This window comes from Caretta caretta, chromosome 5 (genome assembly GCF_965140235.1).
Source record: "Caretta caretta isolate rCarCar2 chromosome 5, rCarCar1.hap1, whole genome shotgun sequence".
Classification (NCBI taxonomy): domain Eukaryota; kingdom Metazoa; phylum Chordata; order Testudines; family Cheloniidae; genus Caretta; species Caretta caretta.
In genome coordinates, this window is record NC_134210.1 from 97,917,239 (window position 1) to 97,930,682 (window position 13,444).

A 13,444-nucleotide genomic window follows, 5' to 3' on the forward strand; every position below is an offset into this window, starting at 1 on the left:
GATTAGTTTTGAGAGAGAGTGGACAAATTTATGAATGCAATTGTATGACAGGGTTGTTTGTGATGGGGGCAGGGCTCAAAAGTTTCTGTCCTATGTTCCTAAAGCTCATGCTTCAAGAGTTCAGCTGGCTAATAGCAGGGGTCAGGAAGGGATTTCCCCCCATCTCCCAGTGTATTCAAGGAGTGGGTTTTTTTAATCTCCTTCCTCTGAAGCATCAGGGATGGACATGACTGGAGATGGAATAGTGGGTGGGGTGGGCCAGGACTCTGACGTGGCTCCAAGCATTCTCTCTCTCAGGTACTTGGCTGGCTGGTTCTTGTTCATAGGCTCAGGGTCTAACTGATCACCATATGTGGGATCGGAAAGGAATTTCCCCCAAAGTTGTTGGTTACTTTAGATGGTCTCACCCTCCTTTGCAGTGTGTGGGTGTGGGTCACTTGCCAGGATTATCTGGGTATATCTCCCTTAGTCATTTCCCTGACATTTTAGGGACCTCAAGCACTGTGTCCCTCCTGTTTTCTGGCTGAGGCCCATAATTATCTAGTCTCCTGTGAGTTGCATTGCTTTGTCTGATTTTGGTTGTTGGGTTTAGTGCAATGGTGGTGTTGGTGTCCTGTGATATACAGGAGGTCAGAATAGGGGATCTAGTGGTCCCCTCTGGCTTAAACTCTGACTCTTACAGTAATGCCCCAAACTTCCCCAAAACATTGTCCCGGGTGCTGTACAAACTCATTTCCCAAGGAAAACTGCCTTCCCACCCAACCCCCCAACATAATATACCATAAACAAAAAGAAAATAAACTTTAAATCACCCTAGGCAGAACTCTGCTTAAACTTCTACTTAGAACATTCACCTCCACAACAAACTTAAAGGGAAATATTTAAAGGGCTTTGACTCTAGCGTAAATTGATCAAACCCCAATTAGGAACACTGCCAACAGCCATCATTTGTAACATTATAGTGACTTTATTAGCAGGTCTACAACTGACATGTGAACTGACTTAATTTTAAGGAAGCTGAATCCCTTTCAGAGATATATTGAAGTGATTTTGACTTGTTAGACTATGGTCTGGATCCAAAGCCCATTGATATCAATGGGAGCTTCTGGCTGGTAAGCAATTTGAAAATCAGGCCAGTTATTTAGGTGTTTAAATATTGGCCTAGGTGCTTAACTTAAAGCCCTTATTTGTGAAAATCTTGTTTATTTTCAAAGACTGCATCATGAGTTATACTGCAGACTGAATTCCCCCAAAAGTCATTACAGTTCAGCAAGCAATTAAATATGCCTTGATTACATTGTAACAACATAGTAAGTTATTTATGTACATTTAGTTCATTTTAAACTGTCACATTGTGTAACAAACGCTAATAAGGCCACTGCATATATCTATAATTAGGTTGTTTTAGGTTAATTTTAACCCTATGACACATGACAACTTGCTTGAATGAGAAACAAGGCATTGTAAAACTAGCAAACTTTTCAGTTTAAAAAAATAATCCTCTGCATTTCTGCAAACTTATACAGTACTTTTTGAGACCAAATCAAACATTTATTTCTAAATGGTAAGCCCAGAGCAGCTAAAAAAATCAGGTTTTACAGTGAAGAGGAAACCAAAAAAAGGCTCTTAGGTTCAGTATCAGCTGAAGCGAGAAAGATGAAGGTGTTTCAGTTTTGGCATGTTCTAGTTTATTCCTCTGCTTTTCTGTCCCTTTGTGTGATGTAGCTGAAACAGTTTCTGACTGAGGAAAGCTGTCAAATTAGTTTTAAATCTTGCCATATACCGCTCTCTCTTTGTGAGTTTAAGAGTGAACGTATGAGAGGGGAGGTGAGAGAGAGAATTAACAAAATAGTTACCATGATAGTTACAAAATTAAGGGTTGGGTTTTTTTGGTCTAAACTGAGTCAGATGTGCTGAAATGGGCATACAACTGTCATATTAATTTATTTTGACTATCAACTTTAAATAGGTATGGAAAGTAAGGTTATGATGGTGTGGAATAGTGCCCAAAGGGTGTCCGTGGAATACACACGTTGGAGTAGTTTAATTAGTCACTAGATGGCAACGTTGCTCCATTGAAATATAGCTTTAAGACATATACTGTTGCTGTACTTGAGGGGATTTTAAAACAGGAGTTGAGAAATGTGACTTTATATCATCTCTGTAAGAGGGATCTTAAAATATGGCCTGGGAAAGAGAGAAGCAAAGAGACACACAAGGCTCACAGGGCTACAGTTACAGATGCATCAGTTTGTTCTGGTTTATTGTGCATGTGTGTTGCAATGGCAAGATAATCCTATAGAGTAGGTGGGTTTTTAACATTGTACTTGGCAGTAGTATTTTTGACATTTTTGAAATATTAAGAAGACATTTTTTAATTTTAAATATATTTTTATGGAGGGAGATGGGTTACAGTATGACTCTGTCAGTCTCCAGAGTGTCCCTTCAAGTAACATTTGACTGAAAAGATCATCTTAAATTACATGCCCGCTGAAATCCAACTCAGCAGAGAAGACAAATTCTGGAGTGACTGAAGCAGGAGTTAGAGAAAACAGAATTCATACTCTTGGGGACATATTTTTTTCAACAGTCAGGTTATGTCTACCCCTCAGCCTATGTTGGCAAAATGTATGTCGCTCAGGGGTGTGAATATTCCACATCCCCTGAATGACATATATTACACTGACATAAGCGCTCATGTACACAGTGCTATGTCAGCAAGAGAGCTTCTCCCGCTAACACAGCATCTGCTGCTCGCGGAGGTGGGTTTTTTATGGCGATGGGCGAGGTCTCTCCCATCACCATCTTCACCAGATGTGCTGCAGCAGTGCGGCTGTAACAGCTCAGCTGTGCTGCTGCATGTATAGACATACCCTTAGAAATGAAACATACTACATGGTCTTGCAAGAAAGTTTAGTGCTATCATAGGAACCTGGTATATGAGGCAAAGCATAGAGCTTCAGTTCAAAGTGCTGCTGAAATCCCAATAGAATGTCCGCATGGAGGGATAGATCCAGCTCCCATTAAAGTCAATGGGAGCTTTTCCATTGATATGAAGGGGAGTTGGATTCGGCCCTTAAAATGCATCAGTGAAGGAGCCAAAAGCTTTTAAAAATTAATATCTCATATAAAAATGAGAAACTGTGTGCTAAATTCCTGGTTGTCAGAGTGCTTTAATAAATAATAATAATAACAACAACAACACTTTACTGTATATAATGCTGTTTATCCAAGGACCTTCAGCATTGTTATACACTGAACCGAATCACGGTTGAAACCTTCAAGGTATTGAGCATTGTCGTTTCTGTGGGGCTATCTAAACCCTTAACTGGAAGTTATTGTGCCCCCGACCTCAACCCATATTTTGGTTTTCTTTTCTGTTAAATACCAGTCAAGGGTTTTTAACTTTAAATGTAACTGTTTATTTTTGCCATGTTGCAGACCTCACTTTGCTTTTGGTTTCTGGTTGAAGGCAGGGTCAGGGCCAGCCCTTCATTTTGCAGGGGCCTGTGTGAAATAAAACATACATTCCTCCTACACAGCACACTAAAGAGTGGCTGCAGGTGTTAAAGCACGTTAGTTCATTCACAGTGGTGAAGGCTGAGGGGATAATATCAGGCCAGATGATGTCAACATTGTTCACTATTTCACAGTTGCTTATTTTAGGAGAAACTTGTAGATACACAAGGCTGGCAGGTGCAGCTTAAGTAGATTACCACCACTTCCCGCCCGCTGTTAAGAGCTGATGTAAAGAGCTACTAGAGGAAGCCATTTCTGATGCACGACAACATTTTTAGTGGCCCTATAAAACCCAGGAACTATGCTATGCAATCAGGAATGACATCTATCTTACCTATTCACTATTTGCATATGTATATATAGATATAGACACTCCTGTAACACTCTCCACAGTTGTATCCCCGAATAGGCTTTTTCCCCACCCTCAACAGGTATAATAATAAATTGTTCTCCTTCTTCTGTGGATTTTACAGGAACTAAGGGGATGGGGCTTGCTCCTTTCCCTCAAAATAATATTAAATGACTATCAACTTTCCCATTCATCTTCCACAGCAGCCAGTTGTCTTGTATTGGACCCCAGTCTTGCCAAGAGATTCACCAGTGTAAGTGTGGTATTAGGAACTGTACCTTAAAATAGTTTAGTATCCCAGACAGGAAGTTATACAGAGGCAGTTTGAACTGTGTCCCTGAATAATGAGGATTTCTTTCAAGCCTCTTGGACCCAGAGTCATTACTGAACACCACAGTGGAATCCCCTGCAATCAAAGGGACTCCATGATGCCGACACTAGTGACTCTCTTTTGCAGAATTGGGCCTTATAAAATGAGAGAAGTGATTTAGCTGATCACAGCTAGAGCAGTGATAAATTCAGTGGGGTTATCAAACCCTTGTTCTGCTGCAGTCCACACAGACTTTTATCTCATGAATTTCACTATGAATTTCAGGTTCGAAACCCCAAAATAAAAAGGTAAATTCTGTCAAATCTGCCAAATTTCATCTGCTTTGTTCTAATGGTTCATGATTCTTGGAGAACAGTTTCCATCACTCTTGAAAAAGAAAAAGAAAAAGGGACCAGATCCTTAGCTGGTGCAAAGCTGAGGATCTGCCCCTATATATTTATTTCATTTTAAAAACATATTGTAAGTAGTCTTATTTTATTTTGCTATGTAATAGGAATCAGGATATTGGAACATATTTCTTTCAATAAATAGATTTTCCAGTTATCAAATGCCTTAGTTTTGCATCTATGTTTAATTATCCACAAAACCTGTTTATTGCTCCATATGTTTCATCATGAACATTATTCCTTAGCTAGCAAAAAGACTTCCCAGTTTTGCTTCTACGCCCTGGATGCTGCTTTTGATTATATATATCCTGTGTTTAACAGAGGACAGTCATTTTACCCTCTTAGCACATACTGTGACCAGATCATGTACAGTTATACAGGGAACTGTATAAAATGTTGCCATGCTAGGACCATGTTTTTTTAAAATATCAATTGGGTATCAGTAGTGAACTTCAAAATGAAGAGATGAATATGACATTAACACGTCTACATTTTCATTACTGATATTAATGGATGTGAACTTAGATTCAGAACATAGTGAAGATTATTATTTTTTTAAAAAGGTCTAAAAATAACATGGTTTTTAAAGAACAAATCATGCCAGGCAAACCTGACCTATTTTTTCTAAGAATTACAAAATTAGTACGTGAAGAAGGGACCATTGACAATGTATAAAGCATTTGATAGGGCATCTCATGAAATTTTATTTATAAAATTAAATTGACTTTTAAGTGAACACCATGACATGGACTGCAAACTGGCTGATGGGCCATGAACAAAATGCTCAAAGGCAATTTATTCAATTGCAGCAAGTTGTTTAGCTAGGTGCAGCAGGGATCATTGTTAGGTTTAATTCTACCAATATTGAACATTTTGTCTAATAATCTGGAAGAGAGGATTCGCCACATGTTATTTAAATGATCAAATTATTCGAAATTGTAAGGAAGTGCAAATGTAAGTGAGGAGAGAGACAATTTAAAGTGACCAAAAGAGGTTAAAAGTATGGGTATAGAAAAAGGGGATTCAGCCTTGGAAATATGCACACCAATATATCTTGGGAAGCTAGCCCCAAATGAGAAATTCGATGTGTGGGAGAAAAGAACAAAGCTCTAATATGAAAAGAGATGAAGGGGTTACGGTGAGCAGCAAAATAGAGATTAGTGGGCATATAAAGTGGAAGCAAAAACGGTCACTGTGATTCTGGATTGCCTCTGCAGAGCCAACATGTCCCAAACCATGGAGCCATTTGTGTCTCTCCATTTCTCCACATGATTCCCATGAGAATAAACTTGCAATCAGTTTTGGGTATCTCAGTACCAAAGAGATGTAAAGCAATTTACGGGAGTTGAATAAAAAATAGCAACATGTATTTTGGCTGCAGAGTTTGAGAGATTGATTCTTGAGGTAAGATTAATAGAGTGGGTATAGTACCAACTGGCTAAGTGACAACTAAGGAGCAGCAAGATAACCAACTAAAAGTATTTTAAGAATGTAAACAGAAGAGGAAAATTTAATCTGGAAAACTTCCTAACCATGAGATTGGCTGGAATGCTTCCAAAGAGTAGTAAGAATTAATGGAACATTAATGTCACTTGGGACAGTTAAAGCAAGGCTGAGTAAATCACTAGAAAATATATTATAGGGAGCAATCTTCACTGGCATAGGATCAACTTAATACATCCTTTCCATCTCTATTTTATATTATTCTCTATCATTTTCACATAGTACAGGCCATAACTCAGGAGAGCACTTCTACTCACACAATAGTTAAGTACATACTTAAATTTAAGCCCAAGCTTCAATTTCACTGAAGACAACAAGACATAATCACATGCTAAACATTAAGTATATGCTTAAGAGATATCCTGAATGTGGGGAGAGGGGACTTAAGCATGTGCTTCAGTGTTTTCATATATTGGGGCCATGGACTGCAGAGCAGTTTTCCAAAAGTTCAAGTAATATAGCATTAGCATATCTCTTCTATTTTGTAAACATACCTCTTCACTAAGAGTGAGTCAGGTAGTCAGAATTGTTTATATATAACTGGAAAGTCAACAAAAGGACTGAAGAGCTGAAAAATATGTTGATTTCTTATTTGTACTAAGCTACATACAGTCATTGTACTGAACAGTTCATTCCCTTGTGAATAATATTACCGGTTCCTGCAGTTAAAGACACAGGGAACATCTCTCAAACTAATAGGATCTTTCAGAATGGAACAAACTTGATGTCAGTGGAAATTCAGTAGAACCTCAGAGTTCCGAACACCAGAGGAATGAACTGACTGGTCAACCACACACCTCATTTGGAACCAGAAGTACACAATCAGGAAGCAGCAGAGACCAAAAAAAAGAAGCAAATATAGTACAGTACTTTGTTAAATGTAAACTACTAACAAAATAAAGGAAGAATTAAACAAAAAAAGATGTTATAAGGTAAGGAAACTGTTTCTGTGCTTGTTTCATTTAAATTAAGATGGTTAAAAGCAGCATTTTTCTTCTCACAGTAAAGTTTCAAAGCCGCATTAAGTTCAGTTGTAAACTTACGACTATTTCAGAGTTCTGAACAACCTCCATTCCTGAGGTGTTTTTAACTCTGAAGTTCTACTCTATGCCAATTGACACTAGTTGAAGATCTGGTCTTAAGAGCATCCACAGTAGTTTTCATTCATTAAAACAAACAATCAAACAAACAAACAAACAAACAATCAAACAAACAAACAAAACCAAACCACTTGGGTAAAATTTCAAAAGGCCCTATGACCAATTTTTAAAAGTAACTTAGGCACTTAGGCAGTTAAGTTTCACAAAGGGCTAGATCCATAAAGGAAACGTAAACTCCATAGTGCAATACCGAATGTTTAGAGTCCTGCCACCTACTGAAATCCTTAGCTGTAACTTGGTCACTGGGTCAGAGAGAAAGTGAGAATGACTTTATAGCCAAGTGGTTAGCACACTGTCCTGAGAGACCTGGATTCCAGGCCCTGCTCCAATGACTATTTAAGTATTTTATAAAAAGTGGAACACCTTCAACAGGAGAGATGTGCTTTAGTGTTTTCCTGTATTGGGACCATGGACTGTAGGGCAGTGAGAGACATTGAGAGAGACCCACCTTATATACGGAATACCGTATAGCCCAGCAGCTAGATTACTCACCTTCTTCCTTTCTGTTTGTGTGGAGCCTGATCTGGTAGGCATGCTCTACAGTGGCCTCTGAGAATGCCTACGGATTGGCCTCCACAGGCGAGATAGATGAGGGAATTCCTAGCTTGAGGATCCTGCTGGAACTGAGGTAGCATCAGGATTTAGGCAGCGTGCATGCCCACTGGCAGAAATGTAGGCTGATCGGGGACTTTACCAGTGAAAACTTAGCAATCTAGGGAATTTAGGTGCCTACAGGGTTAAGTGGTGACTGAGCAGAGGTTTTGAGGATCTAAATTTTGGACTTAGGTGATAGTTAAGTGCCTAAATTCCTTTGTGGATGTAGCCAAAAACCTTTGCTTAGTCCTACTTTCCCTACCCAAATTTGGAGCTAGTATAAGGCTGCTCAACCACCAAATGGTTTTCAGTTTCACTAAGTGGAGAGAGTGAGAATTCTTCCTGTGCTGAGTTCCAATCTCCTCTGATTAACCCTCATGCTCCTCAACCTTGTTCCATCCTCAGGAAGCTAAAGTTACCCCGAATATATGGGATCAGAGGGAAATTTAGGGAAAGGAAAGGGTGAGTGCCAACTCAGTGCTCACTAAATTGTCTCATTACAGTGTGTTGAAGAGGCAGTTGTCTGATGTGCTCACCTCTGGTATGATCAGAGGGAGTGGAAGATCAAGGTGAGCCCAGCTCAGTTTTTTGCTAGGAAAGCAAGGAAAGGATGAAGATTTAGGCAGGGATATTGTTTTATCTGAGTGACCCTGAAGGACGAGAGAGTTTGGGCCTGATCTAAAACCCACTGAAGTAAATGGAAAGACTCCCACTGACTTAAGTGTCTGGGTCAAGCCCATAGAGAGCCCAAGAAACACTGGGGCAGCACCTCATCATCCCCACCTGAACAATCTACTGCAGTGTTTCTGTTAGCACACCACAGAAGCTATTGGTCCCCTGGTGCAGGTGAGTATTGGTTCACAGTTTTTTAGATAAACAAGTAGCAAATAGGCTGATGGTACAAATTACAGCAGCATCTTTACTCTCATTACAAAGTCCCCTCCTACACAAGATACTTCAGGGTCACAAGTGGTGGTATCTCTTAGACTTGACTTTTCTCCTTTGTTCCCACCCCAGATATCTTTAGGCACAAATTGGAAATGTGACTCTTCCAAAGCATATAGTCATGTTTGCACAAGCCAAGTGTATAAAACATTCAGTTTTCAGAGTAACAGCCGTGTTAGTCTGTATTCGCAAAAAGAAAAGGAGTACTTGTGGCACCTTAGAGACTAACCAATTTATTTGAGCATGAGCTTTCATGAGCTACAGCTCACTTCATCGGATGCTGTAGCTCACGAAAGCTCATGCTCAAATAAATTGGTTAGTCTCTAAGGTGCCACAAGTACTCCTTTTCTTTTTGCAAACCATTTAGTGTGTGCAAAGAGCTCAAGGATTTGGTTTTCTGAGAGTGAACCTACTTTAGTTTATTTTTTTACTGATGTTATAGATCAGTGGTTCTCACCTGGGGGTCTGCGAGTCATTTCAGGAGAGCCACTGGGCCCTGTGGATGAAGACTGAAGCCCCGAGCCCCAATGCCCTTCACAGGGCTAAAGCCCAGAGCTGCAGGGCTGAAACCCATAGCTCTGAGCCTCAGTACTCCTGGCTGAAGCCCCAAGCCCTAGCCCCACCCACAGGATTGAGCCCAGAGCTGTGGGACTGAAGCCAGGAGCCCTGGTGCCACCCCGCAGGGCGGAAGCCCCAAGTCCAAGAGTGGGAGCTGGGAGTGCACAGAGGGCGTTGTTCCACCCCCTCCCCACAAAATGGCAGTGCCTTACCCAGAGCGGGGCAGTCCTGGGGGCAACTCCACACTGTCCCCCACCTCCTTCTCTCCCCCAAGAGGCCCTGCCCCCTGGCCAGGTCAGAAGGGGGAAGTTGGAGCCAGGCACTGGAAGGCAGCTGCTGCCATGAAGAGGGCAGCCACAGAGCTCTCCTATCTCCTGCGGCTACTGCTGCTGCTGATGGTGCCCAGGGTTGTGGCCGGTCCTCAGCTCCCAGCTTTTACTGCTGGAGCAGTTGGTAAGAGCCACCAAAGTGGGTGACCCGACTCCTGGACAGCAGAGTCCTCAGGCAGCAGTGACCGCAGGACCGGGAGCATTCCTGGGCTCCTGATACGCAGCCCCTAGCTACCGCTCTCCCTACACCCTGAGCTACCCCCGTGCCTGCACACAGCCCCTAGCTACCCCTCTCCCTGCACTGAGTTACACCCCTCTCTCCACACAGCCCCTAGCTACCCCTCTCCTTGCACTGGGCTACACCCCTCTCTCCATGCAGATCCTAGCTACTCCTTTCTCTGCACCCTGAGCTACCTCTCCTCCCTGCACATAGCCCCTAGATACTCCCTGCCTCAGCCTGCACCTTGAGTGGTTTTCAAACTGAGCTGAGCCCCACTCCACCCTCCCATTTGTTTTATAAATTTTGGTTCCAGCTTTCCTGTCCCCTGACAGGCTGGATGGACTGCTGAGGTGAGTCAGGGGGTGGAGGTGGTGATCCCTCCCTGAGCCACGCTATGCAGAGCTGGCCTTAGCCCTGCTCCCCCCGAAAATGGAAGTCAAACTACGCCTACGCCCAAGGACACCCCCCGCCCCACCTGCCCTGGAGTTTTTATAGCATGTTCGGGGGTGGGGGGGCTCAGATAGAAAAAAGTTAGAGATTACCCTTTCCCTCTTGTTTTTTAATTAAACCCAATTAGAGAGGTGTTACCCTCTAATTTTATTCCAAACCACAACTGACTCAGCAGTCATCACTTGTTGAGGTGGGAAGCTCTTAATTAGAAAGCCAGCCTCTTGTTCTTTCTTTCTTAGAATAGAATACAGTGCTTTCGGCTGAGTGTGTACACATGAGAGCCTGAGCCATTTTATTTCGTTAGAAACCTTCCCTAGAGTGTGACCAAAAGAACATTATTGTTCACCCAAACACAGCCTTTTTAACTGAAACAGCTGGCAGAAGGCTTGCACTGGCAGCTAAAGGAAAACTGTAGTAAGACGTATGCCCAAAACATCCAGTGAGTTAATCAGGAGAATACAAATCACAGCCTATATCGGGCCAGATCTTCATCTCAATTACACTGCTTTTAAATCAAGAGATCAGTGAAATTACTCCAAACGTACATCTATGTAACTGAGATCAGAATCTGGTGCTCATTTTAATAAACACAATAGAATGAGCCACCTTAGGGACTCTCTGTTTTGACAAGAATATGTATAGCTGTCAGAAAAGATCATTAAACCCTTCTGGTAATGAGCTCATTTGAAACAAGCTCCCTGTTAGTAATTATTACTTGGTTTTGATTGATTCATCAGTTGCTTTTGGTGTTCCATTTTCATAAACAGTTCATGAATTGCTGAGTTAAGAAATGTAATAATTATTTTAGAATGTCGTAAACTCAGTCCACAACAAAAGGCCCAGCTAGCCAGCCAGCCAGCCAGCCCTGTTTCAGGACCAGTCCATTCTAAATGAATCGGCTGTGTACCATATCAGTTAGAACTGGACTGCAATTTATTCAACAACAAAGAAAGTCAAATGGAATAGTGAATGCTTGAGGAGTGAGAGTTTTTCTTACCTATTTCAGTCATGGTTATCCCCGGAGCTAACTGCCCATTGTTGAAAGAGCTATAGGTAAACAAGTTTGGTACAGAAGTGAGGTCATAGATAGGTTCCTGCTTTATCTGTTTGATTCCAGTCATGTCTAACCCAGACTGATCTGGGGAGGGCTGGGCAGAATCCACATTATAATAACCCTCGGACTTTGGCAGGTCAATGACATGCCCATTTGAGTAAGTGCCACCAGTTTCGTTGTTCAGGTTGCTCAAGCCATTACTGATGCTGCTGCTGTATACCCTGGCAAGGGCTTCTGCCTCACCACTCTGCTGCTGCCGTTGCTCCTGTAATCGCTGCTGGTGCTTCTGCACTTCAGCATACAGGCTGTCCCTCTGCTTTTTGGACATTCTTCCAAATTTCACAGCTGAAAAGCAAACCATAACAGAAACCATTGCTCTCTTTTCTTAAATTGTTTCCCTTTTAACATCACTTTTGCCCTGTCTTTCTGCTGGGGAAATCAGAGATGACACAAATCTGCAGACTACCCACGTATTATGAAAGCTGAAGCAGTATGCTCTTGGATTTGCAAGGTACCAACGCTGCTCCATTTTGACGGACAGGGACTCAGTCAAGCAACATATTCCTCCCTGCTGTGAATGTTAAAAAGACCTGGCATCTTTCTCTTCTCTCGCTGTGTTCACTTCACAACAACCCAGAGGTATATAAAACTTACAACCTTTAGATTTGTATCCCATGTGCTTTATCAAGTTGCTCCCAAACCTTTAAACTATGCACTAACTGATTAGTGCCTTCTGATGAAAGCAAATCCTAAAGGCCTGTTATTGAAACCTTTCAAGGGGCTATTATCTTCACACTCCTACTTTTTTTTAAACAACATTATAGGTTAGAGTCAGGACCTGCAGGGAAACAGCAGACTTGAAGGTAAGCAGCATAAATGAATGGCACATCTCATTTGGATTTGCACAATCATATTTTACCTAATCTCCATCGATAAAATTTGTACATTCTTCACTGTTAACAAATGAAGGAAATAGTGTTACTTTTAGAGTAAGTCAGCATCAGAGTACAAACTGGATTCTCTAGCGCTTGAAATCTTTAGAGACTCATGTCTTCCTAAAAGGTATGCTCTAATTCAAGCATGAGTTATTAGGCTTGATGCAAGAATTACTGGCTGAAATTCTATGGCCTATGTTATACAGGAGGTCAGTCTAGATGATATTAATGGTCCTTTCTGGCCTTAAAATCTATTAAATATTTTTGGGCAAATCTGGGAAACTTCAGCCCAAAGATGGTAAATAAGCTTTTAGAACAAATGAGGTCACTTAGTGGGCAGAAGATCTAGAGGGGGAAGAAGAGGGTATCAAGGATGGAGTCCTGAGGGATACCAATACAGAGCACAAGGGAGGGACACCAGGACATTCCTTTTTGGGAATGTAATTATAGAATGGTTATTAGCCAAGATGAGAGGGATGGTCTCCCTAGCCTCTGTTTGCCAGAAGCTGGGAATGGGTGACAGGGGACAGATCACTTAATTAACTGTTCTGTTCATTCCCTCTGAAGCACCTGGCATTAGCCACTGTCGGAGGACAGGATACCGGGCTAGATGGACCTTTGGTTTGACCCAGTATGGCCATGCTTAATGAAGCATCAAATACTCCTTTCATGTGGTATGAGGACAAGTGTTTTCCAAAGCCGCTGAATTACTTTAGATCCTTCTACTTATTGTGCTAAATTTAGAGACAACATAAGTGACTGCTGAAGATGGGCCTGATTCTCATTTACACTAGGGCCACTTTATACTTCTATTTATATCCTCTTTCAGACCCCCTTATGATAGTCAGATCCTATAAGTCTGTGCGAATGTGAGTGTAACTTGCAATCTGAGGGAGCTGAAAGATGTGCAAGAAGAGAAGAAAAGCACCAAAGAAAGCAGGGTGCAAGAAGGTATATCAGATAACAGCTCCATCAGTTTCTCACTCCCTTTTAGGGATTTGTTTCCCTGCTATGGCCCTGCCTTTCCATCCCCTGAGCATATAAATTATATCTCTTTACACCATCATTTGCATTACCTATGGATCCTGCCCATCATTCACTTCTCGCTCTT

At 41.7% G+C, this 13,444-nt stretch overlaps 1 protein-coding gene across 4 annotated transcripts in view; it reads right to left on the reverse strand.

Annotated features, from left to right (window-relative positions):
- RORB (RAR related orphan receptor B) overlaps positions 1 to 13,444 on the reverse strand; it is a 207,779-nt gene that overhangs the window by 38,616 nt on the left and 155,719 nt on the right. For 2 of the 4 annotated variants that reach the window (XM_048850530.2, XM_075128728.1), the window contains exon 4: positions 11,342 to 11,743. The exons of 1 other annotated variant lie outside the window; for it this stretch is intronic. In XM_048850530.2, the coding sequence (XP_048706487.1) occupies positions 11,342 to 11,743 (402 nt within the window). The remainder of the gene's footprint in view (positions 1 to 11,341; positions 11,744 to 13,444) is intronic. One more of the 4 variants, XM_048850531.2, reaches the window with a different exon arrangement.